This window comes from Sander lucioperca, chromosome 14, assembly GCF_008315115.2.
Source record: "Sander lucioperca isolate FBNREF2018 chromosome 14, SLUC_FBN_1.2, whole genome shotgun sequence".
NCBI classification, from domain to species: domain Eukaryota; kingdom Metazoa; phylum Chordata; class Actinopteri; order Perciformes; family Percidae; genus Sander; species Sander lucioperca.
In genome coordinates this window covers 13471937-13491550 of record NC_050186.1, presented here as the reverse complement: position 1 = coordinate 13491550, position 19614 = coordinate 13471937, and the positions used below count along the sequence as shown (strand labels likewise).

At 42.7% G+C, this 19614-nt stretch overlaps 1 protein-coding gene across 4 annotated transcripts in view; it reads right to left on the bottom strand.

Annotated features, from left to right (window-relative positions):
• The window catches only part of adamts6 (ADAM metallopeptidase with thrombospondin type 1 motif, 6), a 66176-nt gene that overhangs the window by 25300 nt on the left and 21262 nt on the right, over positions 1-19614 (bottom strand). For 3 of the 4 annotated variants that reach the window (XM_035991854.1, XM_035991856.1, XM_031317815.2), the window contains 5 exons: positions 18589-18735; positions 10961-11102; positions 6421-6528; positions 2557-2702; positions 349-412 (listed from right to left, as the gene is read on the bottom strand). In XM_035991854.1, coding sequence (XP_035847747.1) covers positions 349-412; positions 2557-2702; positions 6421-6528; positions 10961-11102; positions 18589-18735 — 607 coding nt within the window. The remainder of the gene's footprint in view (positions 1-348; positions 413-2556; positions 2703-6420; positions 6529-10960; positions 11103-18588; positions 18736-19614) is intronic. The other variant, XM_035991855.1, reaches the window with a different exon arrangement.

Sequence of the window (19614 nt, the reverse complement as noted above, 5' to 3'; positions counted from 1 at the left end):
GTCTGCCGCTGCCTCTATCACTCCCATGTTCTGCGAGTTGAACACTGCCCCATTTCAAAAAATCTGAACTATCCTAATAAAGGCGGTGTAGTGCTCCTAGCTAAGATGCTCCTTATAAAGCCTTTCCAAAGATAACATGTTCTTCAGGAGAAACATATGGAGATTCAGCAGTCGTGCTGTGACAGGCCAAATCTATCCCAGGTCAGGATGCCTCAACTATCTCAGTCCCTTTACAAATCAGAGCAGAGCATCCATCAAGAGGACAGTTTAGTTAACAGGTCACGTGTGTACTTTGCTTTAAATACCAAGCAGACAGAGTGAAACAGGGAGGCAAATGATGACACTCACATCAGTGTTACAAGATCTGTAACGTTTCCTCTCTCCGAGACAGTACTTTCCTCCTCCAGACGGGCTGAGAGACACAGGAGAAGGGAATGAGTGGGGAATTGAAGAGTGAGAGGACACACTTCAACACATCAAGCACCATAAATCACAAACTCTTCAAAAAAATCATATGCAGTGATTTAAGGGGCTACATTTTGGTGAATACGGGTCTTAAAACAGGCTTAAAAAAAACTCTCTGCCAGATGACAAAGTGTGTTTGTGTGTCTTTGCTGAGAACGTGTGCCAATGATTCATTCATGAAATTCAAGCTGCGCTAAGAGCTCTTAAGTGTGACATGACATTTAGATTTGGGAGAGAGACTCAAGTCTGTAACCTTAGAACGAGTCACTTTACTACATCTGTGAAAGGGTTTGTTTTTCTTCTCTTATCATCTCTATCCTTCTTCTCACCTTCGTTAGCCTTTCCTCCACGTCTATTTCCACTTCATTTACAAAAGTGAGACACGCTCTGTAATGAATGTGTTAGAGGCTAGTCTGGCTGTGTTTTCTCTGCCTTCCTCTTCTTTGCGCCGATGCCTGAGCGGCAGCGATCACCTTACACAGGTGTTCCACATTATGCCGGTGCGTTCTCCTCTTCCCCCTTCGTTCCCCCTTTTTTTCCTTTCCCTCCGGTTCACCCTGGCTCTTTCACGTGTCTTCCCATGACGTGTCTGACGTAATATCTAGCTTCCAAAAACAAAGGAATGCAACAATGGAAGAAGGATAAAGATCCCTAAAGACGCAGTGGACAACGATTTGGTCTCGTGAGGACACACGAGAGGCCTTGAAACAAAACTACATAGCCCTATAATCTGCAGAAGAGAGTGGGCTGTGTCTTAACTGATTGCACATGCTACATCAGTCCATCTCAAAAAGCATGAGACCATACCTCTGTTCTTAGTTACATTAGAAGACAGTGCTGTCCAACCTTGAATGAACCCTCTTCTGGTGATTTTATGTCTGCGTTTATACAGCGAGACTAGAAGAAGTAACATAAACTTCCTACTTGCTACTGCTTCATGGTGGCTAATATTGGCAATCTTTAGGTAAATATTGCAGCGTTAAAGACGTTACTGAGTCACTTCACTGACTTTATGACTCGTCTTTACTTGTGCTACTGTTACAGTCTATGTTAGAGTCTTTGCATTTAGAATTGTTTTATAGGGTGGCCGGGTTGGCTCAGTGGGTAGAGCAGGCGCACATATACTGAGAGGCTTATGCCTTGACGCGGAGGTCCAAGGTTCGAGTCCGACCTGTGACGATTTCCTGCATGTCTTCCCCCTCTCTCTCCCCTTTCTCACCTAGCTGTCCTGTCAATTAAAGGCGGAAAAGCCCCAAAAAAAAAAAGAACTGTTTTATAGGGGCGCCTGGTTAGCTCACCTGGTTGAGCATGCGCTCCATGTACAGAGGCTAAGTCCTTGTCACAGCGGCCGCGGGTTCGGTTCCAACCTGCCGCCCTTTGCTGCATGTGTTCCCCCTCTCTCTCCCACTTTCCTTACTTAATCTGTCCTATCAATAAAGGCAATAAAAGCCCAAAAAAAAAAAAAAAAGAAAGAATTGTTTCAAATTTGCAACTTGTTGCTGTCTTCCAGCAAAAATAATGTAATTCTAAAACAGATAGGCCGGGATGTTTTTAGCCTAGCTTAGCCTAAAGACTGGAAGCAGGATGTAATGATACCATTTGATGGGCACTTTAAAGCTCTATGTGACAAACTGTGTGTACTGGATCAGGAAACACATGCAGGAAGACTGTTTTTTTAAATCATTTCTGTTCATTATAAACAATAAAAGCATCACTTCCTGTTTGGCTTTACAGTTTTGCAACACTGTATTGTCCATTACACTGTCCATATATCAGAATAGGCGGTTGTGACCGGGCATAAGTTATGTGAAAATACTTCGTCACATCCTGTAGGAGTCGGTTTTTAAGAAATCCCATAGAGCTGTAAAGGAAAAACCACTAGCCACTGGCAGTTTTTTTTCCCAAGGAAAGAGGCATTTCCTTGGAAATATTTTACTAATAATTTGCCTCAGAGACTAACTAGCTCTCTCCCACTCAAGTATAACATGCAACCACACAGCATACACATGTGCACACACACACAAACACACACCTGTAGGCAGGACCTGGACGTGTGTGTTCAGCTTGCTGTGGCTTACTTTGCCTACTTACGCTGGGCTGTCACAGTGCCTCATGGAGGAGGATACACCGCCCCCACAGGTCCTGCTGCACTCCCCCCACGTAGACCAGGGCCCCCAGCCTCCGTCCACACTCTGAGGCCAGGTACCGAACGCAACACACTCCCCCTGGTAGCACCACTGGCCCGGGAGGAGCAGAAACACAGACAGCAGAGAGAGGGAAACTTTGGTTAACAGGCTGTAGAGTTGAATCATTTCTTTACAACAAAAACACTAAGACGCATTAACGATTGTTTTACAGTCTTCAGTTAAGACTCAGAATAACATTTTTTACAACACAGAATACCTAAGTGTCACTTTTACAGTTTTCCAACAGTTTTGAGCTCACAATAAATTAATGTGCATCTGTGTACAGTGAAATGTAGACTATACAGAATCTGACTGATGACGTTTTTGCTTCAATAGCATATTTGCTCTGTCACACTTTAAGAACTTGTGATTACATTACTCAACCTACAATTTTATTTCCACATTATTCCTGTTATTTGTGGGTGGTGATGGCGCAGTGGATATGGCACGTGCCTTTGGTGTGGGAGACCTGGGTTAGATTCCCACTGCAATACATCAACCAACGTGCCCCTGAGCAAGACACTTAACCCCTAGTTGCTCCAGAGGCGTGCGACCTCTAACATATATATAGCAATTGTAAGTCGCTTCGGATAAAAGTGTCAGCTAAATGACATGTAATTTCTCTTCTCTTACCTGTCATTTTACATTTTCTTTTTGCTGTCCTGCTTTTCTCATCGTCGAGGTTAGTTGCTGTCAGATGATTGTCTCAATTTAGGTTTAGTTCAACATTTGGGGGATATATGTTTATTTGCTTGCTTTTCCGAGTTCCAATTGTATGTCTGTCTCATTACATCGAGACTAAGAAATAACACGATCGTCCTCTTACAAATGAAATGTTGAATTCATAAGCAGTTAAAGAAACATTTGCTCACTCAATCCCACACAAGTTAGTCTGGTGTGACTTACTCCTAACTTACAGCGGCTAATGTTAGTGTAAACACATTGTATCTCATTTAACGTACATTTTAACGTCTTATTTGTTTAACGCACATGTAAATGTTTGTGCTTTTAGGGGGGATTTATAACTATAACTTCTTCTTTGGCGAACAACAGTGACAGTGCAAAGTGTCCTGAACTCCTGTCATCACTGTCAGGCAGTCTTGTTGTGACTGTGATACCATCGTGCCCGTACAGAGACCAAAACCTTAATTAATAAGCAACTTCCGATATAGCTGGAGACACTGCACTGATGTACTGGGCGGATGGATGGATTAATTGGTGTTTTTACATTTCTGTTCATGAACAGACAAAACAGCCAAGATACATCTTGTAAAGAAGATAGCTTCTGAGTTGGTCAGAAAATGTGTTCTTGTGGCCGGGTTAGCTCAATTGGTAGAGCAGGCTCACATATATGGAGGTGTACGCCTCGACACAGAAGGTCCAGGGTTTGATTCCGACCTGAGAGGATTTCTTGCATGTCATCCCCCTCTCTCTCCCCTTTCACATCTAGCTGTTCCTTCCATTAAAGGCTGAAATGCCCAAAAAATTATGTTCTTATAATTCTCTTGAGCACATTCTTAACTTAAACCATTATTTTATCAAGGCTTAATTAACAGAACCGTTTCGTAAACTGATTTAGCATGTTTTTGTATCCTTGTTGAATGTTTCCAGAGTACTGTGAGGGGTTTTCAGAGGCAGGTGAGGGATCGAAAGCACCATGCTGTGTTGTTCAGGAGTGTTTTAAGCCTCGTGCTAAGCTCATCACAGCTCCAGAGGGAAGAAGGGATCAGAGACGGCCCTCTGTCCCTCCAACTGCATCAGTAAGTTAAGATCGACTAAAGAGAGAGGGGACGATCAAGGGTGAGGGCTACGTTGGGCCAAGGGTGTCGGACTGGGGGTGGAAAGGGCACTACGTACCCAGGGCCCTCATGTGAGGAGGGCCCAAAAGGATGCTTGAATGAATAGCTGTGGATGTGGAGAGGGGCCCATAGAGAATGCCTTTCTACAGGGCCCAGAATTTGGTGCTACACCCCTGCGTTGGGCCCTCGGAGAGAGGGGAGAGAGGAGAGAGGGGATGGGGAGGTGGGGAGAAGGGAAGGGAAACTGACTGGCAGGGACTCAGAAGGTAAAAACTCCTCCATTGGTTAGTTTCTGTCTCTCTCCTGCCTCCCTCTCCCACCTCCCCCCAGTCTCTCTCTCGCCCTCTCTCCCTGCTCCTGTTGGAAGGGCCTCTCTCCATTACACGCTGGGTGAGAAATGGCTGACATACATATTCCTTTGAAGCTTTCCCCCGGCAGGGGCAGACAGGGTATGCCACTGGCTCTCCTAAAGCTGCATCAAAAGCTGTTCCAAAGCCCCCCAGGCTCAACCTGGGGCCCCCTGTGTTGTCCAGGACCCTGTCCGTGGGCCCCGGTCCTCAAAGGCTCCACTGAGCTAATGGTAATCGACGGTGACAGCTCGTGACACTCTCCTATTCTTCCCTTTTAGACCTCGGACCATCCGGTGACAATGGCTGCCGTAATCCGTGTTAAAACTGTCTCCCCTAACCTGGCTGGCATCAACAGTGGGCCGATGACCTAAAGCATGGCCTGCTTGTGTGTGTGTGTGTGTGTGTGTGTGTGTGTGTGCGTGTGCGCGTGCGTGCGTGCGTGTGTATTGCATGAGTGCACAGTTAGGGAACGGTTGCCCTTCCCAGAGTAGAATAGATGCCAGTCGAGGCAGTGAAGTAGCGCTAGCTGCTGAGGTTCATTTCTGTACACAGAGGAGGGTATTAAAGTGCTCATTGCACATCACCAGGTACTGAACTTAATATGTGTGCAATGGTTAAAGGGCCAGTTCACCCACTTCACAGTTTTCTCACTTAGCTCTAAGGTAGTCATGCAGATAGTTTTGGTTACATTTTATTTGAGAAAGCTGTCTTTGCTTGCCTTAACCAAAATATAATGGAGGTGAATTAAATCTCATGTTGGTGCTCGCTGCATTGAATAATACATCAACAGCAACATATTTCCAGAAACAAAGTCCCAGTTTCTCTGGATAATGCACAGAGGGAGCTCTCAAGAGATTTAATGAGGAATGTTTCTTCGGTAGAAAGCGGTTTACAGCGAGGTTTGTGGATTATCCAGCGAAAATGCTCGATCAAAGCCGCCCAAAATTAATTATTTTAATGGGAACACTATCAGTGGATTCGCTTATGGAAAAAATAAATATTCCAAGTCCTAATGCCCCTGTGTCAAATATTTTTTTACATATCAAAATCCTTCTCTTTTCTCTTTCTGTAAAACATATATATACAAATAATTCCTACTGTCATTATATTTGCAAAACTCTATGTGGGACCTGGGGTTGGGGGTGCAAATGTAAGAAAATAAGCGCTTTATATTTATGTTTATTGTAACTTTTCCTGTGGAATCAATAAAAACATAAAAATAAATATATATAACAATATTTTTTGATGACTCATCTTACACTCGGGGGCGTGTACAGACATGTATCCAATCGAATGTGATTTATGGCGACTTGTTAACCCCATCCATCATATTTAAGAGAACTTGACTGTTAGCTTGTGGCTTCGTAGTAGCTAGCAGAGATATCATGGGTCAGAGCATAGATATCATGGGTCAGAGGTGTGGGTCTGGACGTCTGTTGGCAAAAACGGTGTTTACATTTCCCAAGATTGAGATCTAATTTATTAATTTCTCCCTCATCCTCCTCCTGATCTAACAACGTGGGCGAGATACCACTCGGATTACGTGAGAAAATATGTTTTCTTTTTGGTAATTTGGGTGAATCTTTAAATGTATATTGAAAGAAATATTGGATGACTTACCCCTTTCTCAATGCTGCCAGTCTGGCACAGGGTCCCCTCGGCAGCAGGGATACTGTTGGTTACACAGCGGTTGCTTTTGCTAAGGCACCAGAGCTCTCTACACACTTCCTAGGAAAGAAGGCAAAAGCAAGTTGGTCAGAATAAATCAATTCAGCAGACTGGGGGATGGATCACTGATTAACTGTAGGGATGATTTATCAGTAGCATTTGGTGGTATTTTCCTCCTAGTGTTTTTCTTCTCCAGTCTGACAGAGAAAAACGAACACATGGAAACTCATCTATAAATCTGCATGATTCCAGATCAAATCAGAGGATGAGAGGAGTTGATGAGACCACATCAAGGCTGCTGAGAGGCATCTAACTTTAAGAGCCCATATGCTTTGGATCATAGTGCATCTTGAGCAATACGCCAAGGGGTCATCGGGTGCTGTTAATGTTCTCTTATGAGAAATGAACAGTCAGCTGGATCAACACCATGAACGTTTGCTCACGTTCACCTCAGGACCACACGGGACCGTGACATCAGTTCAAGAAATCCAATTTCTGCTTCTTAGGGGAAATCAAGAGTGAGCAATAGGCCTCCCAAGTCTTAGATAAAGACGACTTGTAGGCCTAACAAATATCTTTAGTATTACTGAGCGGTCTGAATAAACATCTCCGTCTTCTCCTCCTCCTCCTCCTCCTCGCTCTTCAACTCTGGAGCATAAGGAGAACCCATTTAGATTACTAAAGGAAGGGAGTCTGTGTGAGAGAGATAGTGGGTAGACAGCACTAAGTTGCCCCCAAATAAATAAAACCATAAAGTGAACACATGTTAAAAGGACAGCTCTGCACAACCTTGCATTAGATTTCCCATTAAACCAAGCTGGGTAACCCCGCGTCTCCACTTCAAAGGCTTTTACAGGACAATTGTGTACGGCAGAAGAGCAGGCCCATGAAAAAGAGTTACGATCCGGCGCGTAGATTCTGACATCTGGGGTCAGTAAATATGCCACGGCCCCGCAGCTCCCTGAGCCTGTCCAGTTTAAATAAAGCAGCAAACTGCCACTCTCTGGTTGCAGCGGCTCCCCTCTGCCAGCTGGTTTCAATAAGCCGCCTCGCTGCTCCATTCACTATCTCGGACCCCCCTAAAAGGTCAGCGGCACGGGCTTTAAAGAACATGGATGTGGGCCTGATGGATTTACGCAATGAGAGAACAAGCCGGCGATAAAAATGAAAAAAGGGCAGGGGCGCTCGGTAAGGGCCTCGCTAATATAGCCATCAAAGGTTGTTTGTTTTTATACCTTCAGCTTCCTGTGTCATAGTGCCCGTGTTGGTAGCTTTGAGGCACAGACTCAATGCGAAGTGGGAACGAGTGTTGAAACCAAATTATTAACTTCCTCTCGAGGTCTGTGTTACTTTACCCACCTCTGACGCAGTCTCGCGCTGTGATTTAAAGTCTGTGACGCCCCCGCGGTTCCTTAAGAGTGTTGACTATAGCTGAACCATGTAAAGGTGTCATCGGCCATAATCAGTGAAATATTGCTCCACCTCAGGAGTTCACAACCTCTTTTGGTAATGACTCCTAAATACAAAGCAATAGTTGTGAGCAATTGAAGATTTATTTTCCCTCCTTAGATTATTATTTGATTTATTTGCCAGATTTGATTTACACCGAAAATAATCCAATCAGAACCTCAAACCCACCCTACCATCATTAAAGTAGTCTAATTATCTCCACCAAGTCTTTTAAAGCCAAGTCTTCACTTACATAAACACGTTATCGTTTATATATTAAATCTTTCTCCCTTTTTGTTAGGTTATATTGTCTTGTCATCATAAGGTGTGTATTATTTGCGTGTTTTGCGTGTTATCGTTTTTTTTTAAAAATCATATTTTTTTTATCATAGAGATACAACATAATAAACAAGAAGAATAGCAAAAACAGAACTTAGTGTGTAAGCATGCTAACATTTGTTAATTAGCATTAAATACAAAGTACAGCTAAGGTTGATGGGAATGTCATTACCTTTGCAGGTGTTGGTCATATACCAAAGTATTAGACATGTAGCCTAACTTATCATTTGGGGGAAAAAAGCCAAATGATACAAAAAGTACCTCAAAGTATCACAAGCTGCCCTAAACCATTTTAAGCTATCAAGTATTTAACAAGAAAGCACCAATTTCTTCCTACCCCAATAATTATCTCGTGACCCTTTGTAGGGGCCGAACCCCCTGGTTGGGAACCAATGCTCTACTTTGTTAAACCCAGTTGAACGGGACACAGCAGGTCATGTTTGGTTTCCATCCTGTCCTGAAGATGAATGAATGTGGTGCAGATTTGTGGCCAGAATTTTATAGTTTTCTGTGGTTGAAAACATAACAAATCATTGTGTTATCTTACAGTCTAAACCAAACATGCTTTAGTGAAATATTAAAACTACAATATGACATTATTTATTGTAATATTAGAGATAAACTAAGATATGCTTCCCTTCCTTTCCCGTTGCTGTTTTCGTTTGCAGAACAAAATGATAAGAAAATACAACAAACACTCATCCAAATGTGGAAAAGTTCAACAGCCTTGGCTTCAGAAACCAGACTCGTCCACTCATTAGACCTTTTATCCATTTCTGTGGTCTGTCCTGTAAGCCGTCGCAGAGGGCATCTCTTTCCCAGATGGCTGTGTGAAATAGATCTGATTGTCAGATGAAAAAACTCCAATCTAGCTCTTTTGAATCCGTGGTGGAATCCCATCCGCTCATAAATGTGTCTTTCATGCTTCTAAAACCACAATTATGAGCTTAGCAGCCAAAATAACAGGGCCTGATTTGATAATCTGCTGTCTTTCAATGAAATGAAATAACTCTATCATCTCAGCTAATCTCTGTCTCCTTTTTTCCCAATATTTACGTCATGCAAAACAATATCAGGGTATTGTCCATTCAATCTTTGAAGATTCTTTCAACCCCTCTTTTAACCACGTAGTTGTCCCTTGTCTTTCACTGTCTGTGTCACTTTATGTACTGAGGTTTTCTCATTACTCTGACAGGTGGTGGGTGAACCATTATTAATCATTATCATTACAGACTTTAAGATGAGGGCGGTGTTGACTTCAATCCTTCATCTCTTTGTCTGGGACGTTTATAGATCAAAAAGAAGAATAAGGCAGCGTGTGGAAAGACACCTCTGGACCAGCTCTAGTCGTCATACAATAATAAAACAATTATCTTCCTCACGTTTACCTCCCTTTAATCTCAGCCTGGAAATATGAACTTGAAGAAAACTGTAATCATCCAAGTAAAGACTGAACAGGCTGTAGCTGTACATCAACACCTCACCACCAGTTGTTCACATCAAAGATGACGAAAATGGCTGTGTAAAAAAAAATTTAAAAAGAAAGCTAAAGAGAGGAGTTTAAACCTGGGCTCCTCTATCACCTCTACACAGCTGACCAATCACGCGAAAAAATGGGCGTGGATGTCCGATTGCTTGTTTGTAGAAAGTTATAGAAATGGCTGACTTTATAAAGAAAGCTATTCGACCAGACATCAGACATGCAGTTCTGACCGGGTATACTGGCCCCATATTGGGAGGAGGTCCAGATGGAAATTAAAAGTTGGTCTGAAGTGTCTAATGTCCCTTTCACACAATGCACTGCAATCCTGAAGGTATCTAACTGAACTTATCCTGAGGAGCTGTATGTGAGAACACAAATGTCCCAATCAGTTGGACCGGACGTTAAACAGACTTTACCCTGCAAGCTCTAGAGTATAAAGTCTGTGCAATGTCCGACTGAGCCCACGTGTGAATGGAGCAGGTTACTGTCTGGCCATTGGCCGTTATAAAATTCCTTTGTGACGTTGTCAAAGTCCAAAGCCCAATTTCATTCAATTTTATTCAGTTTTACTATCACATATGAGAAAAGAATGAAGTACATTCACAGCAGTGGTGTAGTCTAATGTATTAAAGTGTGGGGTCTGGGTGTCCTCCCCCAGGGTTATTCACAGTTCATTCACAGTTCTGTCACAAAAATATGTTGTTGCATCTCATTGCACATTTTTAAGTGGGTATATGGAAATCCTGGAGATTTCTTAGTGGTTATACTGCATATAACTGACTATCACGTAGACTACACCACTGATTCACAGGAAATATTTGGCAAAACAGATTAATCAAGTATCAAAGTTGTTGCAAGTTAATTTTCTGTCGATCAATTAATCCTGATAGGATTTCTAAACAGATTACTGGACGTCTACTCTCAATGGAGATACGCTGACTGCAACAGCGCGTGCATGAGGTCTGTGAGTTTCGGGTTGTTACTGCTAAAAGATCGAGATACTATTTGTGTTCATATCCAAATAATATACTTGTTTACATCCCTGCTATCCACTCTCCTTCCCAAGTGAAGTCCAGTCCTGTGTGGGCAATGCTACTGTGAAAATACACGGTTGGGAAATTATAAAACTAGAGTTTAATGAGCTGCTCTAGTTAAAACATATAACAGGGATCCCTTTGGGTCGGTGAGAAGAGGACAAGATGAAAGATGCTGGTTTCTTACCCCATACTTGCATTGGCGTGAGGAGGTTCCATACTGGAAGCGACACTGCTCGTCTGCATCGTACACCTGCCCCGGGGCCACTGTTGGGTACAGGAAGTCTCGTTTCAGAGGTTCATTGTCCAGACACGTCCCCCGACCTGAGCTGTCAAAAAAACAAACCTACAATAGGATTGTTTCTTACACAAAGAAACTTTTCTACACTTGGCTGATGGCAGAGTTAGAAATGCCAAGATTGGATGATTAAAGTCCCCCCTCCTCCTCTTCTCTTTAAGACATTGACTGGTGTTGTTTGACTCATTTCATTTTACCACCAAAACAACCATTGTAGGAAGCTTGTCAGAGATCTCAAATGACATGTAGTTGATGCTGATAACACACATCAACACCTCCTCATCAAAGGGGGCGTTGAAGCACAAGCAGAGAGATTTTACCAGGGGCTTTAGAGGGCCAAGTCTCTTAAAAGAGCAGCCTCTCTCTGATTATATGGCTCTGTGCTCCCTTATTCTGTATGTCACGGCTTAAACTGAATTCACAGAAGAGCCAATAAAATAACAGAGCAGGGAAAGGACAAGAAAAACCTGGAGTGAGCTATGGGTCATATGTCCAGGCCTAGGATTATGTTTAGTCTGTTTTGTCAGATAGAAATATGTGCGCTCACAAAGGAAGAAAACACACACACACACACACACACACACAGAGCTGTTTTGTATTCTAGTAGCTAAAAAAATGTAAAAATACTTCAGCCAAGGAGCACACAGGCTTTCTTTTGTTGGTGTGTCTGTTTATTCTGGGTCGAGATGCTGAGCTGTGGATGGGAGGTGATGGGGCAGTGGATATGACACATGCCTTTGGTGTGGGAGATCTGGGTTCAATTACCACTGTGATACATCAACCAATGCGTCCCTGAGCAAGACACTTAACCCATAGTTGCTCCAGAGGCGTGCAGCCTCTGACATATGTAGCAATTGTAAGTCGCTCTGGATAAAATGACATGTAACGGATGCTTTTTTTCACCCCGTCTATGAAGGCAGACACTCGGCTCATGGAACAAAATTTAGTTTTATTCTTTTGACCTTTTCGTATAAAATCATACCAAAGACAAGTGCCAATAAACAAACTTTCTTTTTGATAATTGCTTCTCCGCGACCCAGAGAATCCTCTCAAAATACTACTACGACTATTTACTATAACGCTGTGTTCTTTTGAGATGTGGCAGCTGCAACATGCAGTGGAATGCCTCCCATCCCTCGAAAGGAAAAGTGGGCCTGGTGACAACAATAACGTAGAGCTACACTTGATTGACTGCAACTTGGGCCGCCCAGAATACAGCCGAGAAGAACAGTTTACATTTCAAAAGTTCTTGTATTACTAAGTGGAAAGATTGTTGTGTTGTTGTTTTTCATTGGAACTACATTCTAACAAACAAATAGTCTCTACAAATATTGTTGATAATGTGTTCTGTATTATTTAGAGTCTGGGACACTGTTTCTTGATGATGATGATGATGAAATTGCTCTGAGCACCACAATCATCTAATCACCTTTTATGCTGTACTGAGAAGACTGCAGACATTTCAGAAGAAATCTTAAAAACTAAACAAATTAAATTACTCTGCTTGGCTGAACATACCACTAAAATTTGAGAAAACAATGTCATTTCCAGACTGTATTGAGAGGACAAACGTCCACCTTTTAATACATCTCTCCTTCAGGATTGTGATGCACCAGCTATTCCTTTCTAAGTTCTTAGTAACTACCAGCTTGTTGCAAACTAAATAAGATTGTACATTAAAGTAATAGTATTACATTTTGGAAAATACTTGTTTGTTTTCTTGACGACAGGTAGATGAGAAGATCAATACCACTCTGTCTGTATGTTAAATATGAAGATACAGCCAGCAGGAAGTTAGCTTAGCTTAGCTCAGCTAAGACTGGAAACGGGCAAAATTGCTAGCGTGCCAGTGTCTAAAGGTAAAAAAAATCACTAAAGCTCCTTAATTAACCTGACATATGTAAGAACTCACTAGTTTGTTTTTTATTTGTCTTCTAATGTAGTGATCTCTGCTTATTAAACACTAAGCAAAGTTTGAACGTTTGAACAGCGGGTGCAACAGTCTCCCATCAAAGCACAATTTAAAGTGAATTTTTAATGTTGACGATCTTGTTTTAAGACATCTAGTACATGCTGTTTGTTTTCTGTTGTAGAGTAGCAAATAAAACATGTATTTAAAGTGTTTAAAGGACAATTCTGGCGCAAAATGAACCTAGGGGTTAATAACACATGTGTACCGAGTCGACCGTTCTCTGGGATATGTTTTCATGCTAATCGAATGTGACCAGTTTTAGGGCAAACCCCTAATTAGCTTATAAGTCGTCGGGGCCATGCGAAAGTGAAAAGAAATCGCTATTTCTACACCACTAACAAGGCTCAAAATAGCACCACATTTCCACGGTAGCATAATGAGAGTCCAGTAACCAGTAACATAGCTCTAGCAGGGCGACTGATCGTGTTTGTGTTTTTCCAAGATGGCGCTTGCCTGTATACGTGAAGGTACAGTCTTTCTAAACTATCTTTGTAATAAACTGTCTGTACACTTACAAAGTTCTCAATGCTTCGGTTTAAATGTAGGGACCCTCATTATGCTACCGTGGAAGTGTGGTGCTATTTTGAGCCTTGTTAGTGGTGTAGAAATAGCGATTTCTTTTTACTTTACCAGTTCCCCGACGACCAGCGTTATAAGCTAATTAGTGGTTTGCCCTAAAACTAGTCACATTCGATTAGCATGAAAACATGCCCCAGAGAACGGTTGACTCGGTACCCATGTGTTATTAACTCCTAGGTTCATTTTGCGCCGGAATTGTCCTTTAAGTGTTCTAGATTCTTCCCTCTTTCTTCCTCTCTCCATCCTCCGTTCTCAGTTACTGAATGGAATAATCCCATTTCTTGGCTCTTGTTCCTCGGAGGGACCCTCTCATCATGGAGAGAGAGAAAGTCGGTCTCTGGGGCTCCCAGACTCCCTGTGCACTGAGGCAAGCCTCACTATTTATTGGTTTGGAGAGAGACAAAATAGTCAAAGTTTAAACATAGAGGCTATTATTTGACATTGTCGCAAAGGCTTCCTGTCCAGTGGATTCAGCCAAATTCATTATGCTGAGCGGAAATATCCTCTAATATGCGAGAACATCAGCCACCCCTGAACTCTGACTCTGACTCATGTAGATTTTAACCATGCTGATTGTATCCAACCAGCAGCGTGATTAAATCAGACTAACCTGACAATTATCATAAGGCACAAGTCACAAGAGTCTCATATCAAATGTAACAGATTATATGTGGTCTCTGAGAGTTTAATAAACCCAAACAGCCTGCCTTTAAACATTTACAACAAGCTGGCATGCAGACTCGGGAGAATAAACTATGACTGAACTATGAGTGCATTCATAAACCATTCCTAAAAATCCCAAACAAAGCACCACATATTGCTCCAGCAAGACAGTGAATCTAGGCCAACACCACAGCCAAAGTTGTTTACTTGGCTAGGAGAAGCATGCGCGATATCCAAAACACTGATTGAGGGAGAGAAAGGGAGGATAATTGCAGTTTACAGACAGAAAACCTTTTGTAAGAAATATAAAAGCTAGGCAATAAAACCAAAATGAAAAGAAAAAACTCAAAGAAACTGGGGTGTAATATATGCAGAGCAATACATTGATTTAGCTCAGAAAACAAGAAAAACAACTTTGTCTCTTTTTTTTGTTAGAGCACAGCTCTGGTGATCCTCAGCAACTCGAGCCAGAGCTGGACAGAAACCCGACGCAGCAGCAGAGAAGCGGCTCTTTGTGTCCCAGTTGGAAGCTGGCACATAATACTGTCATCTCTGTCACAAGTGCTGTTCACTGACCCTCCTCTAACAGCTTTCAGCCGGAAACATCATCTGACAACCAAGGCAGCTATTATCAGCTTTCTTGGAGGGCCTCGCTAACTAAACATGAATACACAAACAGACACACACACACACACACACACACAAGCAAGCATGTACGGGCACACACGCACACGCACACGCACACGCACACACACACACTGCAGACTTGCAGCGCATCCAACCGATTCTACACCACAGGGTTTGATATTAGGATTTGCAAGCAGCATTCAGGTCTTAGTGATGAGCAATTAAACTGAACTGAGGAGAGAGAAGTCCTCTACAGAAAGATGGAAAAGGGAGGATTTTGTTGTGTGAAAAGCAGCTACAAATTGAGATATTTGCAATCCCCTCTGGATAGCTTAAATAAATATGCTCCATTATCCAGAGTGCAATAAAAGAACACACTTTGAATGTGTTCTTTATGTTTCTGTTGCACAAACCGGTGCTTTTCCACCATACTCAAGTAGGATCAAGCTTAACAAACACAGACTGGCATACACATACATGCACATTGTTATGCACAAGCATGCATATTAGGACAGCAGGGCAATGAGTATAGAGGGCTATACTGAAAGGGCTTTGTTCAAGCTCCCTTAACAAGCACGTTACATTGAAGCGTCCCTTAGAGATATTCAGATAAGACTGAGCTAAAAGGTGAAGCTGACCCTGGCCTGTGTAAGTCAAACAAAAAAAAAACATCCCTGTTTGAATCTGAAGTTTCCTTTCTTCGTGTCCTCTGTGATCAGGGAACGCAGGAATGCTGTTGTAACAGATAAAGCCTATTCAAGTAGAACAGAAGTCCTGCTCGACTACAGTATGAGTCCCTGTCAGACAGTGGTGCTGCCATTGTGTTCTGGTCAGCGTCCTCCAGGTCCTCAGGTTTTAGGATTATGAAACCTTACGAATCTCATTGTGGAACCACTTCTTTTGACTTCTGCACCTCTACGAGATCCTGTTGTTGTTTTCTTTAAACTAGTCTGCTTCTTTAAAGGTACACTGTATAGGAATTTCTCCCATCTAGCGGTGAAATTGGATTTTGCATTCAAACGAATAGTGCTCTCTAGCGCCTCACTTTTTCAAATGTGTGTTGCAACTATGGTAGCCGTTATGTACCAAGAAGCTATGACTTCATGTCTTCCAATTTTCGCTTTTTTGGCGACAAGGATTCCTTCTCCTGTGGCGCGGCTTAAGTATGATCCTCCATTATGAACTAAGGTGCAGTGCAGGCTTTCAAATTTGCCGGGGCGGTGACAAGCGCCTCTCACTGATCTCCTTCTCCATTTCAGCTGGTTTCAGTCACGTGACGCTGGCTCTGAACGAAAACGCTCTGTGGATTAGCTAGACAGGTAGGCTAGTGCTTTACGTCCCTCTCAGCAATTATAGTTTTTCAAAATGGCGGAACGACATGGACGCCTCCTTGGACTTGCTCTGCATGTAAATACAGATAAGAAATACTTCGCTTACGAGGATAAGTCAGATCATTGGCAGAGGTCATTTTACACCAATGAGGACATATTTATGAATGAAGACATTGATTTTAGCTAATAAAATACTTAAAGCACTACACAGTGTACCTTTAAGAGCAGTTATACCTGCTTTAACTGATATTGTTGGCAACCTGGATGCAACAAACTGCAAACACAACACTGGCATATTATCACCTTATAAATTTGATATGAAAAAGTTGTTAGCAAACAGTTGCCTACAGTATGTACACATCCAACAGATGGATAGCAATAGTATCATTCATTTGGAGTCTTTTTCCTGCCCCCTGATACATTTAAGTCCAATATTCCCTTTTCTTTTAGCTCTGTTTTTGGTATTTACCAACTCCTGAGGGAAATATCTGGCTTTTTAACTGCTAAATGTTCCACTATGTTGTTTTTGTTTCCGCTTCAACAGCTGCCTACTGGAAATAAGGTTGATGAGAGCCATGAGAGTCAACCAAAACAGTGGGCTGAAAAAAACCCCTCTGTAGCTCTATTTGGTAAAGCAGAGTTAGGTGAACCCTTTCACATTAGAAATAGTCATTTCATCCATTATTAATAAACGAAATATTGATTAGAGCCGCTTTAAGGGCACCATGACTCACTCAGAGCCGTATCTGGAATGTTATTTCTGTTTCTATTGTAAAGTTTGTGCTCTACAGAGTCAACATGGCTCTTTGCAGTAGTTTACAGCTACCCTGCCATCTCTGCAAACAAGCCACTTTTGGCTGTTTATTTCATCAAGGATAAATAGTGAGAGGACCTTTTCATTGCTGCAAAATGTTACAGAGATGAGGAATCATTGACCTCATTCTGTAATGGTTAAAGAAGAATGGCAGCATGTTTCTCGTCTGCGGGAACAATCCTGACCACTTTCTGATTGTAATTCCTACTCAATGAAGCTGTTTCCCAACAGTGACCCAGCCCGCCCAGAGCTCAGGCTGGTGGAGTAAATGTCAGCCTTCAATCCACAGCTACCAGCAGTCCCAAAGTGTAATCTATCAGAAACTTTTTTGACCATAGTGACTCTTATGTTTGCAGAGTCTGTTAACAGGGGTCAAGGAGAACTACTCTATATGTGAAAAAGTTATTTAAAAGCCTTTTTTGTCTCCAGATGGAGCTGCAAACAGTCTGACAAGTTCCCTCAAGCAACGTCATTTGAGCCAAAACATTTGGGGGTGTGGAGTTACAAAGAAGGGATCTTACTAGACCTCTAAAAGCCTGCTCCTTATCTCTGCTGCAGGCTAGAGGCTTGAGGGTTATATTAGCTGCTACTAGCATAACACACCCGAATCTCTGACTTGCAGTGGAGTTGAATTGTGGGTAATGTAGCCGCCTGGTTTTGTAAAGGAAGACAAATGTATAGAATAAAAAGATATCACTGGTTCTGCTGCATCAATTTATTATCAAATTATTTGTTATGAGAGTGCAATACTTCATGGATTCAGGGATATTGTCCTGGATAGAATGGATTGTCGTCATTAGTGTGAATCCTAAAGCGAAAGCTTTAACTTTTATTATTCCTCTGTTTGCTTGAGGTGAGTTAAGCTGCTCATTCAGACACCTCCTCTAAAAGCAGCTTCAACTTAATGTACCCACAACAAGCAGGGATCAGGGTAGTAGTTCATTTCATAGTCCTGTTCACTGCCAGACTCTAAAGGCCAGCTCCAGATGTTTTGTCTGGCCTTCTCTAAACCTGTTTTTTTTTTTTTTTTTTACCATGCCAGGCTGGCATTACTCAGCCAGCAATCGCTCATTCTGCCAAACGTCACCGCTTTACTCCTCAGTTTATTTGTGCACTTCAAGCTGTTCTCTTCTTTGACCTATCCACAAAACAGTGGAGCAGCGGTTTTAAAGACAGCTGGCCTACACATCACCACCGCGCACCACATGAGCTCTAACATCACCAGCCTTGTGTGCAAGGATGCAACGTTGGAAGGCACCCGGTTATCATACACAGCCACAAGGAGGTCTGGCAGGAGTCTTGGTGATGAAATGGATGTGAATAAGCGGGGAAGGACTTGCATAGAATACAGACTAGCGGGTCACCACAAGGACCAGCCGGTGGCAGCGGGTTGTAAAGAGAGTGTGAGCTGGAAAACAGGCATGCACCATTTTTCTCTACTGCGCGCGCACACACACTCACGCACTCACACACACACACACACACACACACACTCACACACTCACACAGGGAGCAACTATCATCCACTTACTCGAGAAAGCTGGTGATGTAGTCTTTGCTGCAGGCGGACCAGGAGAAAGGGTTGGTGTTGGCTGTTATATGAGCAGCCATCAGCTTGGCTGTCTCGTGGCCTTTGGTACCGCAGGAATTCCCGATTCCATCGTGGTTCATCCCAAAACTGAAACAATTCAATTTAATCATTCATTTATAGTTTCAAATCACAACATAAGTTATCTCAGGACACTTTAGAGATTAGGAGAGTAGGTCTAGACCACAGACAGAGACAGTGGACGGCCATCTGACGTGACCGGTTGGGAGAGGGAGATGGAGGGAGGGAGAGGGAGAGAGAGAGAGAGAGAGAGAGAGAGAGAGAGAGAGAGAACACACAAAATAAAAACTGGAAGTTCAGCTAGGTATGATGATCATCAGTAACCACTGGTCTAAAAGGGACCCTGTCTTTGGGAGTTTCCTACACAGTTTAGATGGGGTGAGAGTGGACAGTTATGTTGCTGGCTGGAGGATGTCTCCCTCAGTGACTCTGGCTGTAAAGATTGAGCTCTGTTGCTCTGAAACAGCTGTGTGGAGGTCAAGGGTCAAACCCTGTCTGGAGCTCGGCACGAACGAAAAAGGTTGTAATGACCACTCTGATGCCTGCCTGTCAATCAGCGGCTGCAGGTCTGAGCAGGCCGTGAGGGAGAGCCACCACCGACTGGAGCTTTAGATCAATCGCTGCATCAGAGAACACAGAGAGATTCAAAAAGCCAAACAGCTCCTGACCTTGTGGTCTGTTATAAAAGCTGCTCAAGAATTTATTTTGCACTGAGGAATGAAAATAAATCATTTTAACAATTTTTTTTTTTTAAACCTTATCTGTCTGGATATCATTTGGGGGAAAAGCTCACGTTACCGCAGGATGTCAAAGCTTACTTTTCCTTACAGTCCAGGACAAATCGGGTCTAATGTATATAACAACCCCGACCACATCGCACAGCCTGAACCTGTTTTTCTAAGGCTGGCGTTTATGACATTTTACCCTACTCTGGAAATAAATCAGCCC